The sequence below is a fragment of the Tenrec ecaudatus genome, chromosome 7, assembly GCF_050624435.1.
Source record: "Tenrec ecaudatus isolate mTenEca1 chromosome 7, mTenEca1.hap1, whole genome shotgun sequence".
Lineage (NCBI taxonomy): Eukaryota > Metazoa > Chordata > Mammalia > Afrosoricida > Tenrecidae > Tenrec > Tenrec ecaudatus.
In genome coordinates this window covers 98020680-98042300 of record NC_134536.1, presented here as the reverse complement: position 1 = coordinate 98042300, position 21621 = coordinate 98020680, and the positions used below count along the sequence as shown (strand labels likewise).

General features: G+C 39.8%; 1 protein-coding gene across 2 annotated transcripts in view; it reads left to right on the top strand.

Moving 5' to 3' along the window:
- The window catches only part of MYO6 (myosin VI), a 172449-nt gene that overhangs the window by 120449 nt on the left and 30379 nt on the right, over positions 1-21621 (top strand). For both annotated transcript variants that reach the window (XM_075554867.1, XM_075554868.1), the window contains 12 exons: positions 724-796; positions 2319-2446; positions 5827-5922; positions 6431-6604; positions 9444-9482; positions 10609-10702; positions 13528-13658; positions 13751-13828; positions 15572-15701; positions 17866-17956; positions 18870-19020; positions 20977-21185. In XM_075554867.1, coding sequence (XP_075410982.1) covers positions 724-796; positions 2319-2446; positions 5827-5922; positions 6431-6604; positions 9444-9482; positions 10609-10702; positions 13528-13658; positions 13751-13828; positions 15572-15701; positions 17866-17956; positions 18870-19020; positions 20977-21185 — 1394 coding nt within the window. The remainder of the gene's footprint in view (positions 1-723; positions 797-2318; positions 2447-5826; positions 5923-6430; positions 6605-9443; positions 9483-10608; positions 10703-13527; positions 13659-13750; positions 13829-15571; positions 15702-17865; positions 17957-18869; positions 19021-20976; positions 21186-21621) is intronic.

Here is a 21621-nt window from a genome sequence, read left to right as displayed (position 1 = left end):
ACCATTTATATTAATAGCACATTGCTTTGGGCAAGGTTTCCCCCACACCCTTAGTGTCTTGTAAGATTCCCCTCTCCATCCCAGAGTAGTTTATGTTAGTCTGGGTAAACTGGAAACAAATCCACAGAAACTCATATGTATAAAAGAGAGTTTTATATACAGGGTAAGTGTACATTAAGAAAGCCTCCCAACCCAGTGCTGTCAAGCCCATAAATCCAACATTAGCCCCTCTGTCCTACACTGCTCTACAAAGTCCTCCTCCATCTCACAAAACACACACAATGATATGACTGCAGGAGGAAAGCTGAGTCAGTGAATGTGTAATCATATCAGCGCTGGCGGGGGTCTCCACACGGCTGCTCCAGCACCCAGGGCTGCATCGGGGTAGGTCCATGTGGCTTCTCCTCAGGGATGTCTTACAGGAAGTGAGCTTTGCCAGCTGAACCAGGGAACTGGCTAAGGCATCTGCACCCTGGAGAGCAAGAGGCCCAGGAACTGGAAAGGCGAGGCTCACAGAGCCATTTATCTCTCCGTCCTACAGTTAATCCCACGTGTTTATCAGCCAGGTTGGCACAATAAACCTTAATTATCTCAAAGTTTGATAGAAATCTTTATACTCTGACAAATCAATAAATGTTATAGGCAGACATGGTACAGAACACAGAATGTTTCATGTTGCAGAGTAAATACAAGTATGCTTATTGTGATTATTTCATTTATTAGGAACAAGAACTCTATCAGAAAGAAGGCCTAGGAGTTAATGAAGTACATTATGTCGATAACCAGGACTGTATAGGTATGTATGATGTAGCTCTACTTTCAGCATATATGGGAAGATACAGTGAATGAGTTTAGTAGTAATTTTTCTGTCCTCTGTAGTTGTTATGACTGGCTAAGGGACTTGAGATCATGATATTTGGGAGAGGTTCTTGAGTGGTTTCTGTCAAGGCCTCAAACTCGATTATCTGAACAGTTTTGTAAAGTCTGTTCTACGTATGATGATGGACATCTTCCTACTGAAGAGGTTGCAATGGAAATCACTTACTGGAGAGATTGAGCTGCTTGAGGAGTAGAGGGGCGCATGAGTTCCCAGTTGGCCAGGCTCCGCGCGTTGGCCAGGCTTGGTTTTCCTGTGAGTAGCTCTGTTCCACCCTCAGTTCGTTGCCGGTGTCTTCGACCTGGTTACAGGTTGGCTCCAGAAGTTCTACATGTCACATCCAGATACGTCTATGCAGTGGCAGAACCGCATCTGCCTTTTTATTCTCTGTTTTTAACTGTCAGGTATTTCCCTGGAGACTTCCAGTAAGCACTGTGTCACCTTTCCTTTTCCGATCCCATCTCTAAAAGCATCAAATAATGCAATCTGACCATATAGTACTCATGCATTAGCTTTGGACAAGACGGTATTATAATAATAGTGCTATTATTTTATCAGTGTAACTTTAATCAGAGCACGTGCCTATCTTACCTGCAAAGTCCACTTGGCACACCAGATCCTCTCCCTCCTCTGGGCCGGGGGCTGTGTGGAACTCCTCTCCTGTTTGTCCTTCAGCTCTCGTCACCGTCTGTCCAACCAATCAGGAGTGCCATCAATGGCTCAGCTAAGAACACCCCTCCAGTTTCTCCACGAGCGCCGTTCTCTGATCGGCATCACCAGAGTCTTGAATTTGTGTGTCACGTAGCTTTGAAACTTAGTCTTCAACAATTCTTAAATCCCATCGTTTAAGCAGTCCACATTTTATAGCTGTGTTTGACAGGCAGGAAAATTCAAACTGTCGAATTTTCAACTTGAATAGAAGCTTGAATAGAAGGAGCAAGATAGCAAATAGAAGGAGCAACATGGAAAATGCAAGCTTGGATAGAAGGAGCAAGGACACGCGCTGTTACTGGGTAGATTTGCTCTGTGAGCGCACTTTGACTATATGTCTGCCGGCAGGAGAAAAGCGGCGTCTGCAAAGCTTCCTGGGGCTGCTTCATCTGGAGTGTAGATGCCACTTGGAACAGGAGATCGTTTTAGGTTTTTAGCTTCTTGTCCCAGCTTACAGATGAAATATATTTAGATTAATTTGCTTTCTTTATGGAGTGACTTTTTTTCCTTTTGCCTCTGTAAAATATATCTTTTCATTTTCTAATAAATTGTCAGGTTTGAAATACTAGATGTCTACCTTTCATAGACTTTTAGAGACTGTATAGAGCCATCTTTTACAGTACTTCTTACTGGTTCTTGAAATTTGTGATCAGTTATTAACTATGTATTTTTATAATGTTAAGTTTCTATCCTATTGTAAACATTTTAAATCCCCCCCCCATTGGAATAGATTTAATTGAAGCAAAGTTAGTGGGAATATTGGATATTTTGGATGAAGAAAACCGGCTTCCCCAGCCAAGTGACCAGCATTTTACATCTGCAGTTCACCAGAAGCATAAGGATCACTTCCGGCTCACTGTGAGTGTACCATTCCAAAATTGAGACTGGTAATTGGGAAGAGAAAGGGGCCCTGGATCAATCGTCCAGCTGCTCGCAGAAACATTGGCAGTTGGAAGCCACCAACTGCTCCGCTAGAGAAAATGTGGCAGGCTTGCTTCTTCCATGAGGATTTGCAGCTTTGGAGACCCCATGGGCCACCTCTCTCTGTTCTATTAGGGCTCTTTGAGTTGGAGAGTTGACTCAATAGCAGTAAATTTGGGATGGGAAAAGAAATGTTTAAACCCCATTATATGGGGTTTAAAATGACTGTACCATATCCAGGGCAGCATCTTCTGTCAATGCCGATGCATTGTTTTGATGCTGATGATCTTCTAAGGAAGGCTTTTTCCCTCTGGGTGGAAAGAGGTATGAGGAGAGGCTGGAGTATGAGATCAGAGAGTCCTCCAGGCTTTACATTTAAGAGGTCACACACCAAAGTCTTCCGGACCTGGGGGGGGGGGGGGAATGAAAGTGGGTGTATCCAGCAGGCTTAAGTGTTAACTTGCAGTGGTGATGGGACAGCTGATGTGCCGACTGCAGCGACTGGCGGTGATGGAGATGGTGGGTGAATCGAAAAACTCTGTCTACAGGGTACTGCCTCTGTCCAGCAGTTGCTTACCATGTTGGGCATCTTTCCCCATCTGTGATACAGAAGAGAGTTACCTGCTGTCTCCTTGTGCCCTTGACCACACGTCAGGAATCACAAGGGATCCTAGGTCACAGCCCTCTGTCTGTCCACGTGTAAGGCCAGCATGACGCTTGTGCCTTTAGAATAATGCCCTGACTGGTAGAAGCAGTCTGTATTAGACCATTGGCAGATTCGTGTTGGTCTTCTTTTCTGGAGAGGGAGTAGAGGCAGAGGCAGTAGAGCCGTTAGCAGGACTAGAGGGAAATAGACACGGAGCAGCAGGGAGACACCCTGCTTCCCTCAACTGCTGTGGGTCAGAGAGCTCTGCTTGAACCTGTGCAGCACTGGGCAGGAGACCAGGTATCCCTGAGGCCACACTGTGTGCATTTCCTGTGCAGCTCCAATTCTAATTGCTACAGTCAATCAGTCTCACTGGGGCTAATAATACAAGCACAGCTTATTATTGGGTCAGAAAGAGCCAGGTTAGCGCCAAAGAAATGGAATGTCAGTTTCAGACACAGCAACAGGTAAAGTGTTTGCACACTCGCCAAGGAGAGAACACTGCTTAGTGGAGTTAAGGAACCGACCGGCAGATGCCTCCCAGATCATACATTATTTTGAGATTTGACCATAGGGTAGCACTTGGTGCTGTAGTGCACCCAGGAGATTGAGGGGTAGTGGGCGTTCTTGTTTCGATGCCTCATTAGCCAAGTTAAGAATCTGTGGGCCAAAGGTCAAGTGGATTTGTTTGAAAACTGATGTAATTCTGTTACCCTTCTCTACGGACTCAATCCTACAACCTCCTCTCCCATTAACCTGGAACTTTGTATTCCTAAAGAGTCCTTGAAACGCGGAGCCTTTTTTCTGTGCGTTCACTCGATTGGTTTAGAGCAATGCGTATACACTCATCAACTCCGGAATAAGATGGAAGATGATTGAGATCTATCTGTCTGTCTGCATCTGTCCTTCCGCCCCTGGTCATTGTTAGCTGTCGTCAGTCATCCCGCGCTGCGTGTGATGCTGGGGTCACACAGTAGAACTGCTCTGTAGGGTTTCCTGGGCTGTAGTTTTTCAGGAAGCAGATTGCCAGACTTTTTCTTCTGTGCAATTTCCAGGTGAGTTTGAACCCTTAGCATTTTTGTTAGTAGCGGATAGCAAATTGCTCATGAAATTCTAACCAAAAGGACAGCAAGTGCCAGGCCTGTGCTGTGGCCACTTTTCTTAGAACCGAGCAAGGCAATGTATAGGCCATTGCTTTTGTTCTATTAATTTGAGAAATTTAAAGAAATCATTTCTTGAACACTTAATATGTGCTAGACACTGCTCTAAGGTTTTGCTTGACTTTTAAAATACAATCCTCACAACAATCATATTAGGTAGTTACTAGTAGGAGTCATACAAATAAAACCTCACTGCCATAGAGTCAGTTCTGATGCAAAGCTGCCTGGCAGGACTGAGCAGAATTGCCCATGTGAATTTCCAAGACAGTAACTCTTTCTGGGCGTTCAAAGCCTAGTCTTTCTCCCTTTGAGCGTCTGGTGATTTTGAACTGATGATGTTGAGGTTAGCAGCCCAACTGATAACAAAGAGAGGGTAAGTAGCCGCTGTGAATCCCCCAGTGTGGACGTGGTAGCTTGGGGAGTCGGGTCCTGGCAGCTTGGCTTAGGCCCCAGACTCTCACATATCCCCTACAGAGAGAAAAGCAGCATGGAGTCTGTTAGCTCTTTGATCTTAAGTTAGCCACCTAAGACCCCCCCCAAGTCCTAGTTTGCTCCCGTTTAAATGAGAAGTCCTAGTTCGCTCTCTTTCTTAACCTAAGGTTAGTTTGAGGTCAGATGTAATTTTGACTCAGAAAGCATTTCCAAATTAATAAACAATATACACGTAAGACATGTTGCACTTTGATAGACTACTGCCATTGAGTCAATTCTGCCTCACAGTGGTCCTACAGGACCGAGTGGAACTGCTCCTGGGGCTTCTGAGGCTGGCCGGCCGGCTTTCCCCGAGCTGAGGAGCAGCCTGTGGTTTCCCTGGCACTGCTGACGATGTAACCCACCCCACCACCACCTCTCAAGTGACCTGTTGGTTGCTCTTGAGTCGATTTCAGTTTACGGTGACCCCATATGTGCGGAGTAGAACTGCTCCGTAGGGTTCCTCCAATAAATACAGGCCTATTGTCTAAGTATGTTAGGATGTATGGTTTAAATCGGTCAAATTGCTTGAGACTGATTTCAGGGTTTTACTCTCGAAGTAATGGTTCTCAGCTCTGACTGTGAATGAAGAACCACCTGATGGGTAAGTGAAATAGACAGTGAGAGTTACAAGCCTTCTCCGGGTGAATCTAAGTAAGTAACCCATATTGAGACCTCCTGTTTTATTTAGCAAAAATCAGTTAATTTAAAAAATGCCTCTTACATCTTATATGTGCTTGTTATTTATTTAAGAAATCATTTTATTGGGGCCTCATACAATTCTTATCACAATCCATTATATGTACTTGTTATTAAATATATATATATCGTGCTCCTTTTGTCTCTAAGAAATTAGAACCAAATATTTTCTAGATCTCATTGGAACTTTAAAACACATTTTAAGTTTAAAAGAAATGTAATTTTGGAGCCTGTGATAAGTTCCTTTGTAAATTTGAAGATACTTTATAGCACACATTTTGTAAATGCATATTACGTAATTTTTTGATAAATCAATGACTAGGTTATGTATTGTTTTTCAGATTCCCAGGAAATCTAAACTCGCAGTCCATAGGAATATTAGGGATGATGAAGGCTTCATTATTAGGCATTTTGCAGGAGCAGTGTGCTACGAAACAGTGAGTATATCTTTTACTTGGGGGGTGGAAGGGGAGGGCTGGATTGATGGTGAAACTGTGCTGTCCAACATGATTATCACTAGCGAGATGTAGTTTAAAATGGAGATTAATTCAAATAAAATTTAGCTCCTCCACCGTTCCCATGGTTTAAGTGCTCAGTAGCTACATTGCCTGCTGGCCCCTGTTGGACCCGATGCTCCTCATCGTTGTTCGTGGATGCTATCAAGTCGGCTCTGACTTTCTGCCATCCTGTAGCATGCAGTAAAACAGCCCCACCGAGTTCATTCGGTTGCAGTGTTTAGGGGAGCAGATTGTGAACTATCTACCAGGGGGAGGCAGGTGGCTTTGAACTACAGACATTTAGTTTGCAGCCTAACCATTGTGCCACACACGTGTCAGGCCCTGTTGGAGTTCTTGTCCTCGTCACAGTAAGTTCATTGGGAGGGCACTGTGGTAAGGAATATTATCACAAGAGAGGCTGAATCATTCCTGCTTCTTGATTTTTCAGACCCAGTTTGTTGAGAAGAATAATGATGCCCTACACATGTCTCTTGAGTCCTTAATATGTGAATCCAGAGATAAGTTTGTTCGAGAATTGTTTGAGTCATCCACAAATAACAACAAAGATACTAAACAAAAAGCAGGAAAGCTCAGTTTCATCAGTGTGGGAAACAAGTTTAAGGTATTTGTGTTAAAAATGTGATTTCTAAGTTTATTTCAGATAAATTATGTTGTTTTATACTCTAAAAGATATAATGTAGACCACTTGTTACAAATGCCCGGAGAAAGGTTCAGTAGCAGTTCCTACAAGGTTGACATGTGTATGTAAAACATCATAAAGTATGTCTAATTATTGAACATACAGAAATGCTTGCACTTTTCTGAATATGTTCTTTCTTGGTGCTTAGTTAGCATCTCTGATCGCCTGTCCTAATGTTCTTGCTTCTGCTGACTGTCCGATTGACTTTCCAACCTTTTCTCTCCCACTTGTTTTCTGTTTCCTTCCTGATTCAGCGTTGGTTTAAGCTGGAGTAGTCCAGCTCCAGATGGCTAGAGATTGAGCACTAGTTGAGTTGAGAGAGGAAAAGCAGGCACAGCCAGGGGCTTCAGGTAAATGCTCACCTTCATGGACTCCCTGTGTACAGAGTGGCTGCAAAGCCGCAAAGAGCCCACCTCACATTAATGACTCAGCTTGCCCTTCCTTTCGGTGTGTTTTCTCTCACAGTGGCTTCACGGATGTGCATATTACACGAAAATTTGATTTTAAAGCTTTTAATAACTTCTGTGAAAGATAAATGCTTGGATATGGCAAACCCTTCAAGTTGTTGATTTAACATTGAAGAACATTTAATTTGTTTCATGAATTTCAGATCAGGAATTTTTTTGGTGTGCCCTTTCAAGGAATTTCCACAAGATGTGTCTTAGCAATGGGGTACTACTGAGGCTTTAGCATAGGAAAAATAATTGAGAAACCTTTGTCACAAGCTTAATGAAAATTGAACTAAATGAATAGGACAAAGAAATAAAATTCCTACAAAGTATTTCTAAAAGAATGCTGGATATGCCTTGACGTTAAAACATTTTTAAAGTAAAGTGTGATGTCTTTTAAATTACATGTTATTAACTGATGTATGCAAGCTTTTTCAAATCTCCTTGGAGTTTAAATGGATTGTAAATTACTCAGAAAAATCAGATTATAAAAACTGATGGTTTTAATCTTAAACATAAACATACAAGAAAACTTTTGAAATAAAATTGAAACCCTTTAACTTTTATTATAAATTATATTATTTAAGAGCACCTACTTATTTTGATGAGTTGTACTTTTTCTCTTATTTGAATCGTCTAAATTTCCTGCATAAACATTTAATAAGAGATTGGCTTAAATATAGCAATTTGCATGAAATGGATCTGATTCATTAAACATCTTACCACATGTTACACTGCTGAGAGCTAAAGCAGACGTTAATATAAAACATTTCACCTGCTCGAGCTGCAGGGAGCAGTAAAGCCAATCCAGACTAGCTGTTAACGGTAAAACCTAGTAAGCCCAACATCAGTGGGAACAAAAAGTTTTCCAAAGAAGTGGTTTTTTTCCACGTACTGAAACATAGCTGCCAGTATCTAAGAAAAAGTAATTCTTTTGATGGAAATCTTTATTAATCAGTGATTATAAACATGGATGTTGTATTTTTTTGAAATTAAAAGTCGATTACTAACAGCACGAGGTGCAGAAGGCAGTTGTTTGTCCTCATGCGCATGGTCCTTGGCCCCTGTTTGGGGGTCATTGTCTTTCTTGCTCTCTTCTTAGTTGCTGTTAGTTTATTTTTGCGGCTGCTCCGACCCCGGTGTATTTTCTCTCCCTTGCTTTGAAGGGTACTGTGCTTAGTCTGTGTATTAAGGGGCATGGACTTGGTGACAGTGGTTTTCTTTTCATGCAGCTCTGTGCTTTCTTTCTAGTTGTATATGCTGGCCGGCCAGATAGATAAGATTTTTAAATGACGTAATTTTTTTAAAATGGTGAATTCATTCCATTTTTATAACTTAATCCTGCGCTCTCGTGCGTGAAGGGTCTTGTAGTATCAAGGATAAGCGTTCATGTTAGGCTGTGTTGGAGTCTTGTCTTTGCCATTATTAGCACCATGATCTTGGAAAGCTATTTACCTTCCCGGACCTCAGTGTTTTCACCTCTAGTGGAGACTAATAATATATCCTTAATTAAAATTAAACACAATAATATCCATGGAAAGCTTAAAAGTCACCTATATTTGTTATTAATTATAACACACGATAAATCCAGTATGATAATTTAAGAATTAACATCTTAATTCCTCCTTTGTAAGTAGCACATTGAGCACATCAGTATAAAACCCTGATAAAATAATTTTATGTAGTTAATTCACTTTGCAGAGTAGTAAATAAATAGCTTTAATGTATTGAATTTGGGAAAATTATAATTAGATAATATTATTAAAAGCAGGGCAGCATAGTAGCTTGAAATATATATTTTCAAATGTTATTTTGAGGAAATTGCCCAAGTATGAAAAATAGTTGAATTGTGCAAAGAGTTTCTGTAGCTAGATAGGGCGGTATTATTTATTCTAAGTCATAGGAGCAGCCCTCGTGTAGATTGCTAGTGACTTCATCCTGAATGGCATGTGGCTCAGACGGCGCCTCGCTTGCCACATAGTCAAACAGGTAGTCATCGTTAGTTCTTCCACTGTGTGTGCATGTTTCCCATAGTCACCTCACCTGTGAGTAAGCATGAATGGTTTTTAGAATTGCTAATTTTCTATCTTTTAATCATACACGTCTAACTATAGTACATTATTGGCTTTGACATTACACTAGCCATTTTGCATGAGGTTGTTTGTTAAAGAGCTTGTACGGAAGTTGCCAAATTGTAATATGTTGTATGTGGTTGTTGTGGCATGCCATTTTATTCTATAATTGTTATACATATTAAGTGATGTCATTGGGCACTTCAAATTTCTGAAATGGTGAACTGATTTATTTTACAGACACAGTTAAATTTGCTTCTGGATAAACTTCGAAGTACTGTGAGTATATTTAAAAGGATTTGTTGTTTTATTGCTTTATGGTGTTCCTAAGCTATTATGAGTGATTACCTAAATATAAGTCCAGTAAACCTGCGCTGCCCAGAAATGCATGTTTATCTACCTTTCTTTCGTTTCAAAAGTTGCATTTTAAAAGAGTTATTATTTTGTTAGGCTTTTCAGTAGAACGGACAAGTAATATGCAATTGCAAATAATTTTGTAAATATGTAAAACCCATCAAATGTTCTTCAATTGAGAGGATCCTATTGGAGGCGGGTGTAAATGAGGGGGTCCCAAGTTAAAGACATGTTGTCCGAGACCTGCTTCACTGAGTATAGTCTTCCTCTCAGAGCCCTTCTGCCGGCCACGTGGTTTTGCTTGTACCTTAGTGCTGGCCTTGCTTCGGGGCCACTCAGTTCGTTCCAGTGTCTCCTTGCTCTAACACCTTAAGGATACTTCTGTGATTTATAGCAGAACTCATTTCTAAGATGTGTTCTGAAACTGTTAGCAGTGAATTAACTGTACAGTTTTGCAAGGTGACTGCTTTGAAGAGAAGCAATTTTTGGCTGTGTAGTGTATTAGCCAGAGCCCTCAGTTTCATTTCCACGTAATCCGTATTCTCTGCCTCATTCAGCTTGATGTGATTGATCACTGATTCAAATGAATGCCTTTATGCTTTTGAAAATAGTCTTTTTCAAACAAAACTTTGAAGTGGGTGATGGTTCACCTTTGGGATCATGATTTCAAGTTATACTTCTGTTATCAAGGGGTATTTTCTTATAAAAAAATACATGGCACATGAATATTTTGGAAGCCAAAATAAAATCCCATGTACGTCAGCCTGTGAAATGCATCGTTTAAATAAGTTCAAACAATGCACCGTGAAAGGTCTCCCTTCTACCAATAGCAGTGTTTAACATTCAAAGCATAAATAAAATGTCTAATATATATCATGCGGAAACTCATTCCATGTTTTATTAATTATAAAAACATACTACTAAAATGTTAGATTCCTTAGTGATTATTTTGAGAGTTTCATGTGTTAATGATGGCATGCTCTGCAAGTATCTGTTATTCATAGAAATGGAAAAATAATTGGTTATCTCAAAAATATCTTTGTACCCTCAGGGAGCAAGCTTTATTCGTTGCATCAAACCCAATTTAAAAATGACAAGCCATCACTTTGAAGGCGCTCAAATTTTGTCTCAACTTCAATGCTCAGGTATTTCTATACTTTTATAATATAGGCCAGTTATCTTAACTCAGATACATCTTATTAGGTCTAGTGTTTTCAAATAGTTTATAACTATCTTTTCTCTAAGGGCAACAAGATCTTTATCTTGTATTTACTTTAGTTATGAGAAATATACTGCTTAAACAACGGGACCGACAGTTCCGGGGGACATGGGAGAGGGGGAAGTGGGGGAAAGGAAGTGGTGTTAACAAACCAGGGACAAGGGAACAAGTGATCCAAATCGATGGTGAGGAGGGTGTAGGAGGCCTGGTAGGGCATGGTCAAGGGTAATGTAACCAAGAGTAATTACTGAAACCCAAATGAAGACTGATCATGATAGTGGGACAAGCGCAAAGTAAAAGGAAATAGAAGAAAGAACTAGGAGGCAAGGGGCATTTGTAGAGGTCTAAATACTGGCATGCACATATGTAAATATATTTATATATGAGGATGGGGAAATAGATTTATGTGCATATATTTATAGGTTTAGTATTAAGGTAGCAGATGGACATTGGGCCTCCACTCAAGTACTCCCTCAATGCAAGAACACTTTGTTCTACTAAACTGGCATTCCATGATGCTCACTTTCCCGACAAAATTGCTGAAGTCAAAGTGGGTCCATAAGCAAATGTGGTGAAGAAAGCTGATGGTGCCCAGCTATCAAAAGAGATAAAAGTCTAGGGTCTTAACGGTTTGAAGGTAAACAAGTGGCCATCTAGCTCAGAAGCAACAAAGCCCACATGGAAGAAGCACACCAGCCTGTGTGATCACAAGGTGTCAAATGGATGAGGTATCAGGCATCAAAAAACAAAAAATCATAGCATTGTGAATGAGGGGCGAGTGCCGGGTGGGGACCCAAAGATCATCTGTAGGCAACTGGACATCCCCTTATGGAAGGGTTGCAGGGAAGAGATGACCCAGTTAGGGCGCAGTGCAGCAATGATGAACCATACAACTTCCCTCTAGTTCCTAAATGTTTCTTCCCCTTCCCCCCCAATTATCATGATCCCAGTTCTACCTTACAAATCTGGCTAGACCAGAGGATGTACACTGGTATAGATAGAAACTGGACACGCAGGGAATCCAGGGCGGATGGTACCTTCAGGACTAGTGGTGAGAGTGGCGATACTGGGAGGGTGGAGGAGGTGGGGGTAGAGAGGAGGAACCGATTATAAGGATCTACATATAACCTCTTCCCTGGGGGACGGACAACAGAAAAGTGGGTGAAGGGAGACGTCAGACAGTGTAAGATATGACAAAATAATCATTTATAAATTATCAACGAGGAAGAGAGGAGTGGGAAGGGAGGGGAAAAATGAGCTCATGCCAGGGGCTTACGTGGAGAGCAAATGTTTTGAGAATGATGAGGGTAACGAATGTACAAATGTGCTTTATACAATTGATGTATGTATGGATTGTGATAAGAGTTGTATGAGCCCCCAATAAAATGATTTAAAAATGCTGCTTGAAAATTACTTGAGCAACACTGGGTTTATTCTGAAACAATTTTACATCACTAAAATGAAATGTGTAAAAGCTAACTACAAACCTCAAGCTCCTCTCCGTGGGCTGCTTCGTTGTGTTTCCGCTCTGCAGAGCCCCTTTCTGAACTCTCCCATCACAACCTCAGGTCAGATGGTCCCATGACTCCTACTCAACCTCTTCTCTAGAAAACTGTAGACAGTAAATACAGTGCCCTCAGCTTCCGTGAAGCTGATATGCATTTGGCTAGACTACCATTTCTTCCCTCTTGCCGTCCCACATTCTGACCTTCCTCAGTCACAGCTTTGCATTCGAGGCTCACTATTTTTCCGTGACTCTGTCCATTGGCCAGCATCCTGCTTTTTCTGAAGGCTTCGGCCCTCTCCATTTTTCTGTACTCGTGCCCGAGTGCTCTGAAGAGAAAGGGATGCCAAGACTTTGTCTTACATGCATTGGGCATGTTACAGAAGAGAGCAGTCTTGGGAGAAGGACATCATGCTTGGTAAAGTAGGGGGGCAGTGAAAAAGAGGAATCCCTTCAGCAAGATGGATCTGTACAGCGGTTGCAACAATGAACCGAAACAAGTTCCGTTAAAATAGCCTTGGACTGGGCAGGGTTTATCCTGTTGTGCATAAATAAGGTCCCTGTGAGTTGGAAATGACGTGTTGACACCTGACAATGTCAGGAATCTTATTCTCAACCTCAGGGCTTCCCGAGTGACCTGAAGCAGGCCTTTGCCTTATACATGTGGTTGTGCCATGGGAGTTTCTGGTGGAAGAAGAGATACAAAGTCTGCTAGATTTCTAGGAGCTAGCATTCTGCCCCTAGAAAGTGGTCACATTTGATTCTAATAGAAATTTGTCTATTACAATTTTGTCGTTAGCTACTGTTGCTGAGATGGCCCTTGATTCAAACGATGACCTGCTTAATAATGATATTGTGATTTTAATTGATTGATATTCAGAAATAGATTTGGGGCTTCTTCTCTAGTTTGCTGAAACTTGTTTAGTATCAAAGCAGTACCTAAGTCTCTACTGATACATGTATGGTCCTGGGCATGCGCTACATTTGCCAGGAATGAACCCCACGTCTTGGGCATGGAAGGAGATAATTCTATTACTGAACCACCACTGACTGCCCTCAAGATTCAAGCAGTGGATAAGTTGGGGTGTATTGAATATAAAAACATTTATTATGTAATATTGCATTGCTGGTAATTCCTTTAAATTTCCCCTTTGTGAATCTCATTTTGTAATAGTTTGATCACTAATGAAGTGTGATTGGATTTCCGTGCAGTATAAATAACGATTTGTGCTTGTTTATGAATCTAGGTATGGTGTCTGTTTTGGACCTGATGCAGGGTGGTTTTCCCTCACGAGCTTCATTTCATGAACTCTATAACATGTATAAAAAATACATGCCAGACAAGCTTGCAAGATTGGACCCAAGACTATTTTGTAAGGTAAAATCCATCCATGATGAAATTTCTGGAGTTATATAAGCTGTCTGTCCTGTTAATTAGTTACCTTCTGACATTATTATTTTCCTTTTCAGGCTCTGTTTAAAGCTTTGGGCTTAAATGAAGTTGACTATAAGTTTGGGTTAACAAAAGTATTTTTTCGACCTGGCAAGGTAAACAAATTTTTGTTTGAAATTGGATGTCATAAAGAGTGACAAGTTAATGCTAGTGAATATTTTAAAATATTTAGTTGTTTGTATTGTTTTTAAATCATATGGTGACTGACACCGTGCATAAAAACATACATGAGCAAAATGTGTGCACATAGTCTTCCTCCTTGGGAGGTGTTTACAAGGTGTAATACTCTCTCTGCGGTTTTTGTTGTTACTCAGCTTTGTAAGTGTCAGACTCTGGGTACTTCATTTACTTTTTTTTTAAGAGTTAATCAGAAATACTTAATTTCAAACATACTTAAAGGCTTTAAAAACATTAACTCTGTTTTTAATGATTTAAGATTTCATAATATTCTTGAGTCTTCATTGTGCAAACAGAAAAGTATAAGATATTGGACTGAATTTTGTGCCAGCTTCTTTCAAATCCTAGAATTACACACACACACACACACACACACACAGAGTTTGGTATGCAACATTTAATTTTTAGACTAACATACAACCCTAGAGCTGTAATATATCCAGGGCCTCATAGTGAGTTGCAAGAAAGTTCTAGAATACCTCATAAATAAACATATATAACACAGATAATTTTGAACTCTATTCACAATCAGTAGTATTTTTCAACATTCCTAATTTCTTTAATGTGGACTGAATAATTATAATTTCAGTCTCATAAATTTAAAAATAGCTGTTACTATATTTAAATAGTTGATCATTCTTGTTTTTGACAGAATCATCAAATATCTTTAGTGCATTTAAGTCTGACGTAATCATAATAAATAACTGATTTCACACTTTGGGGCATGAGATGAAATGTTACTCTACATTACCAATGCATGTACTTTCCTGTGAATCTTCGTATGTCAGAGAACTCATCCTGCTTCCTTCAGAGGGAAACATGAAGAGAATAAGGATGTACACGTGTGTCCTTGGTTAGGTGTTCTATGTGCTTTTCACAAAACCAGCATTTCTGTTAACTCAGAGCTACAGTAATTAAGTCAGAATTAATAGCTTTTAGAGGAAACAGTTGATATTGTTCATGTCCAGAAAGAGTCAACAATTGAAAGATAAGTTGGAAGGTTAAGGTAAAGATCCAAAGATCTTTAATCTCATTATATTTAATTTTGACCCAAACAGTAGACAGGAAGTTGATAGCTTTATGGAATCCTTAATATTAAAGTGGGAAATTTGAGAAGTGATAGAAATTATTGCTCAGTACATAGTTTTGTGTTTAGACAGTGGACATTTTATTATTAACCTTTAGCTAGAGTAGTTGTGTTGTCTTTTACTAGCAATTTCATACCTCTGATTGCAACGTGGGTGGAGGTTGGGAGACAAAATAATTGTGTTATCTGATAATGCTTAGCTTGTCTTCACTTACTGATAAACAATAAAGGATGTCTGAGACTATGGGGAGACCAAAATCAAAGCTACCAGTATAGTGGCTTTTTGATTCATTCTTAATTAGCTCATTTCATTTTTTCTTGAAAACTTTGTTATCAAATCTGCTAGTTAATAGTAACAGTCTCCACAGAAACAGAAAGACAGAGGGGAAAGGCCACAGAGTAGCCGAGAGTGTCTGGCTGTTCTCAGACCTTTGGAGTTGCACCTGCGTCAGTTGCATGTGGGCATTTCCAGGAAGTTCACAATTTGGGCTTCATGTTCCATCTATTCTGTTTATGAGAATATTTAAACACAGTTTATCCTTTGATACTGATATTAAATTATTTTGCTTCCTAGTTTGCAGAGTTTGATCAGATCATGAAGTCTGACCCTGACCACTTAGCAGAGTTGGTGAAGAGAGTCAATCACTGGCTCACCTGCAGTCGCTGGAAGAAAGTTCAGTGGTGCTCACTCTCAGTCATCAAATGTAGGTGTTCTCTTTCACACCGAGAGCTCTCCGTGTTTGGGAACGAGTTGGTGTGTGGGTGCTGCAAAGGAGTCCAGGTGGCATACTGCATTACTCATTGGACTGCTAACTGCAGTCTGATAGATGGGCTTTCTACTCCTGTGAAGAGTTGACAGTCTGACACCCACAGAGGCCATCTTGCTCTATTATGGAGGGTTGCTCTGAGTCAGACTGGGCTGCATGGCCGAGAGTGGAGTGCTGAAAGCTGCCTCAGTTGTGAGTGCAGGGGGACTGGGGCTGCCTTTCTGCTCCTTGGGTCCCTGAATCCTCAGCAGCACCTCACATGTAGTACGTGGTACATTAGTCATTACAGGCTATGTTCATGTGTGCATTTCAGAGAGTTTATTTCTCACTTGATCTGAATGTGTTATGACCATCTAGCTGCCCTGGAGGTGATTCTGGGTCTGGTGACCCATGAGTGTCAGACACTTAAGCTATATGAGGTTTTCAACGGCTGATTTTTCAGAAGTAGATAATTAGGACTTGCTGCAGAGGCAACTCTGCATGGTCCTGAACCATCAACCTATGATTGGGCAGCCAGGCTAACTTTGCTTTGCCCAGGGACTGAATGTATTCTAGGAACGGCAGTTTTCATCAGGTCGCAGCACCCTTGATGTCTTGATCTTCTCTTTCTTCCTCCATCCCATACCATCCACTGATCTCTCAGACTTTCTTTTTCCACACGCATAACATCACCATCAATAGACAGTCATTCAGAGTTCACAATTGAACAGACTCTTGTTGATTCTGCCTCTAAATCGTGGAGTCTTTCTTCTCTGTTACCAGCAGCTGGCTGGAGCCTCTCGTGCTCTCTTGCACCGCAGTTTCAGTGGCTCTCACACTGACCGCAGTTTGCCTTTGTAGAGTGTTCTCCCTCTAATCAGCGATTTCCGCCCCTGGTCTCTGACAGCCTGGGCAGAACTGCCTTTGTGTGTGTTTCCATCAGGTCATGGCAACTACTTAACTATGATCCAAAATAAAGGGGAAGAACAGAGTAATTTTAGAACACCCTTTAGCCTTTGGAAATCTTTGCAATGTGGTAATCAGAGGCTTCATTTAAATTTAGTCTGCCCCCTCACTCTCATACAGATGACAGCACTGAGAACAGTGCTGGTCGCACAAAAAGTTACATTCCTTTAACCCACCCCGCTGGTGCTAGTTGAGAGGTTACAGAAAACCTTTTGGGGCAGTTCCATGCTGTCACCTGGTGTCGCTAGGTGTCAAGTTGACTGGATGGCGACTACCAACATCTACAATGGAAAGGCATGCTACAAGCACAGATTATCACTGGGGCCTTTGTTAAGCACTGGTGAATTTAGAGAAACAGGAAATGTAAAAGAAGCAAACAAACAAGTAAAGGTCAAAGAGATTCTTTTTCCCCACCATTGTTTTCCAAGTAAAATATAAATGCAAGTCATTATTGTTCAACGCTTTTTCCTTTGTATGTTGTATTTAAACACACTGTCTGAAATCGCCTTTGCTGTCCTATTCACTTGGGCTTGCGGGTAGCAATATTGAAGGCAGTAACTGGGCAGGCATCTTCCTAGGTTGCTCAAAGAAATATTTCAGGTTCAGATTACTCTAGAGAATTCTGGGTAGCAAATTGAATAGATCCCTCTAGTACAGAATGATCTCATATGCCCCATTTGATGTGTTCATTATGAATTTGTAAGATGAAGAGTAGGATATAGCCATTTCTAAACTTAATAGACTGAGTGAGTCTATTTTTTAAGCATACCCTATTAATGTTTCATGAACGGATGTTCCTCAGGAGATTTTGGGAACCAGCAGGGTCTAATAGGGATGTATTTAAAATGTGAATCTGTCAGATAGACAGAATTAACTTAATGGCAATTAAAAATAGTACGTTTTATCCAGGATTTTATTTTTAAATATAAGGAATTAACTTGGGTCTTGATTTTCTTGTCTGTTGTAACATGTTGAACAACCTTGGAAACATTCCATTTTTACTCTGCCTAATAGGATCACCAGAATTTGGACTCAACTTTAGGGCAGTGGGTTTTTGACTTGAGTATAACTTTCTGTAAGTGAATGTGTATATTTTGTAAATTGATGTCTAACTTAAACTGCATGTTTTAAAGTGTTTTATTATATCCATATACAGTGACAAACAAAATAAAATATCGAGCGGAGGCCTGTATCAAAATGCAGAAAACTGTTCGAATGTGGCTTTGCAAGCGGAGACACAAACCTCGGTGAGATGATGAACAGTGCCGTGATGGAACTGCCTCATCCGACAGTGGTGCCACGGGAAGCTCGAGAAGTTTTCTCTTTTCTCGTGTCCTCTGTGGAAAGAGAAAATAGTCTTTATTAATAATATTTATTTGAAATTAGTTCATTCCCTCATTTTCTACAAAAGGACTTACAGAAATGTAACATAAAGGGTTAAAGTGAATGGTTACAGAGTGGTAATTTTGACTTTCTTAGTGACTTGAGTTTCCTGATGTCTGCCAAAGCGATATTGCTAGAGGCTGATTACTGAATTACTAAAACATATTCTCACTAACTCATTAATATTTTGACCATATTTTTAAGATTATAGGAATTATCTGGAGGCCTGGTGCCACTGTGGGTTAGGCATTGAACTGCTAACCATAAGGTTGGCAGTTCAAACCCACCATCTGGCCATTGAGAGCCAGATGAGGCTGTGTGCTCCTGTAAAGAATTATATGTCTATTGTTCTTAAGTTTTATTTATATATATAGCTCTTAAGAACTATGTAAGGTTGATATCAGCTGGAACCCACTTGATGACAGTGGGTTTGAATTTTGGTTGGCACTACATAGCTAGCTGTTCAGCATTTGCACGTTTTAAACTTGCAACTATTAATTTTGAAAGCTTTCCAAGAAATTAGATCATTTTTCTGTTAGTCTAGAATTTGAGTTTTAAGATTTTGTCATTCTAAATATATAAGACTTGAATTCCATTGATCGAGCATTGATGCCATTCACACCCATGTTTGGTTATTTCTTTTGATCCTTAACAAGAGATATGAAAAAAATGAATAATAGTGGAAAAATAAGTAGAGTTTTTACATTGTTTAGCATTTTCCTTGTTAAAAACATATTAAATGATAAAAATTAAACTGATGACATAACATCTTTACAGCATTGATGGCCTGGTTAAGGTGGGCACCCTGAAAAAGCGACTTGATAAATTTAACGAAGTAGTAAGCGCATTGAAAGATGGAAAACCAGAAGTGAATAAACAAGTCAAGAATCTTGAAATTTCTATTGATGCTTTGATGGCTAAAATTAAGGTATGCACCTTTTTTCCAACAATGTTCACTTTTTAATGTAATATGATATCTTTTGTTCATTACCTTGAAATTTATAAGAAAATTTCTATTTTTAAAGATATAAATCAATAATGAGTATTAATTCCATATGGTGACAAGTGGATGTGGAGTATATGGTATTTTCTATGTTTAAAATTTTCCAGTATAAAAAGAAAAAAAGGAAGAGTTCACATTTACTCCTATGAAAGATTTTAGTCCTCAAATAGTAATTAGTATCCCAAACAATAATTAAATATTATGTTCTGCTTATAAGCTTTTCATAATCACAACTGAGAATCAGTGCACATTGAATGATGGAAAACCAGAAGCTAATAAACAGGTCAAGAATCTTGAAATCTCTCTCGATTCTTTGATGACCAAAATTATTTTGTTTGATGCTTTCTGCTTTCCTAATACTAATTTTTAAATTATAAAATAAATATTATATTATTGCAACTTTGGATAAAACCATCCAAAAGAACTTAAATCCCCCCACACCAACACATTTAGCTTATTTTACTTACTCATACTTTTTTGTAGCTCCTCCCATAATCAACATTTAACCTGTGTCCCATAATCAACATTTAGTCTTGTGTTATATACCTTCTATATGTTATAAAATAAGGAGCCCTGGTGATGGGTGTTTTAGATATTGGGCTGCCACCCACAAGGCCAGCAGTTCAAATCCGCCAGCCTCTCCATAGGAGAAGATGAGGCTGCGTGGTTCTGTGGCAGTGGAGTTACCACCATTCTTAAATATGACATAATTTATTTAAACTGCTATGAGTCTTGGTGGTGTCATGGGCTATATGTTGCCCTGATAATTGCAAGGTCATCAGTTCAAATCCACCGTCTTGGAAACCCATCGAGGGAATTCTGCTCTGTCCCATAGGGGCGCTGTGAGGCAGAATCAGCTCAGTGGCAGTGACTTAGAAAAGGTAGCAATTAATTTTTCCTTTTAAATTTTATGTGAAAAATGGGTCCTCTTTTTAAAGAAATGTTTTTCCCTTATTTGATTACTAGTGAGATTAAAATTTTATGTGCTTATTTATGAATTATATTTAATTTTTATTACTAAAGTTGCATTTGAGGGTCTTACATTTTCCATCTCATTTCATGTTTTTATATAATAAAAACATGAGTGTTTGATTGTTTTATTATTTTTAGATTCCATCATGTAGATTTTGATTCATAGTGACCTTGTGATGTGATAGAACTTTCAGGGAATTGTCAACCTTTCAGTTAGCAACTGAGTGTTAAACCATTGGTCAACTGTGACTTGTACATTCTCGGTTCACTAGATTTAGCTGGAATAGGAAAATGCCTTAATGTGAGCCTCTAGTATTATTTTTTGCAAATATTTTTGCAAATATTTTTATGTAGACTGTAGTACTGTTCTGGGAGAAGAACGGAGAAAGAAGACTAGACACTGTTCTCAACCTGTGGGTTGTGACCCCTTTGGGGGTTGAACGACCCTTTCACAGGGGTCACCTGATTCGTAACAGTAGCAAAATTACAGTGATGAAGTAGCAGTGAAAATAATGTTATGGTTGGGGCTGGGGGTCACCACAGCAGGAGGAGCTGTGTGAAAGGGTCGCGGTATCAGAAAGGTGAGACCTAGTGCTGCAGATAATGTTGATGACTTTACGAATCAGAGGCTGTCTCTGTTTATTCAATGCCATTATCAATTAAAGTCACCCAGCTATAAGCTTAAATACTAACATAAGTAAGCCAACCAGCTATTTTTTGATGGCGTTCCTAATTTCGCAAAGACTTTTTGGTACTATTCGAACATTTTGCTGAAGAGTAGTAAACACCTAACTGAAATAGCTAATCTCAGGTGTTTAAAAAACTAGAACTTGTTACTTTCTCCAGTGGGGTTAAATGATTGTGTGAAGAGATGGCTTTTAAAGCACACTGCTCTTCTTTTGTTGTAAGTCCACTATGATGACAAGGGACCAAATACAGAGAGAGTATGATGCACTCGTTAAAAGCTCAGAGGACCTCCTGAGCGCACTGCAGAAGAAAAAGCAGCAGGAAGAGGAGGCAGAACGGCTGAGACGTATTCAGGAAGAAATGGAAAAGGAGCGAAAGAGACGCGAGCAAGAAGAGCACCGCCGGAGAAAGGAGGAGGAGGAGAGGCGGATGTAAGGCTTTCCCCGCGTGGCCGCTCGACGGGCACATGTCCAGAATAGTGAACTCTTGATATTGGGGGTGACATGAATACTGTTATTTAAAAACAAATATTTCTGTTTAAAAATTAATCTTTGAATAGGTTTAAAAGTTGAGACTATAGTCTATTGTATAAGAAGGATAAAACCAACTGTAACCCAAATTTTCCCTGAGGATTTCTTAAGTTCTTTTTAAAAGTTCTTGCTTACATCTTACTTTGTAAGCTTGAGAGAAAGGTACTACTATTTTTCTATAGTTTAAAAGCTAGCAATTTTTTTGAAGTCTTCACGATAGGATAGACTGAAAAAATGTAAGGGTTTTATAGTTGAAGGAGTGAGAGATGCACATGTAATCAGGAGCTTGCTGCTAGGATTTGTAACCAAGCCAATCTGCAGTTTGAAAAATTGTAGA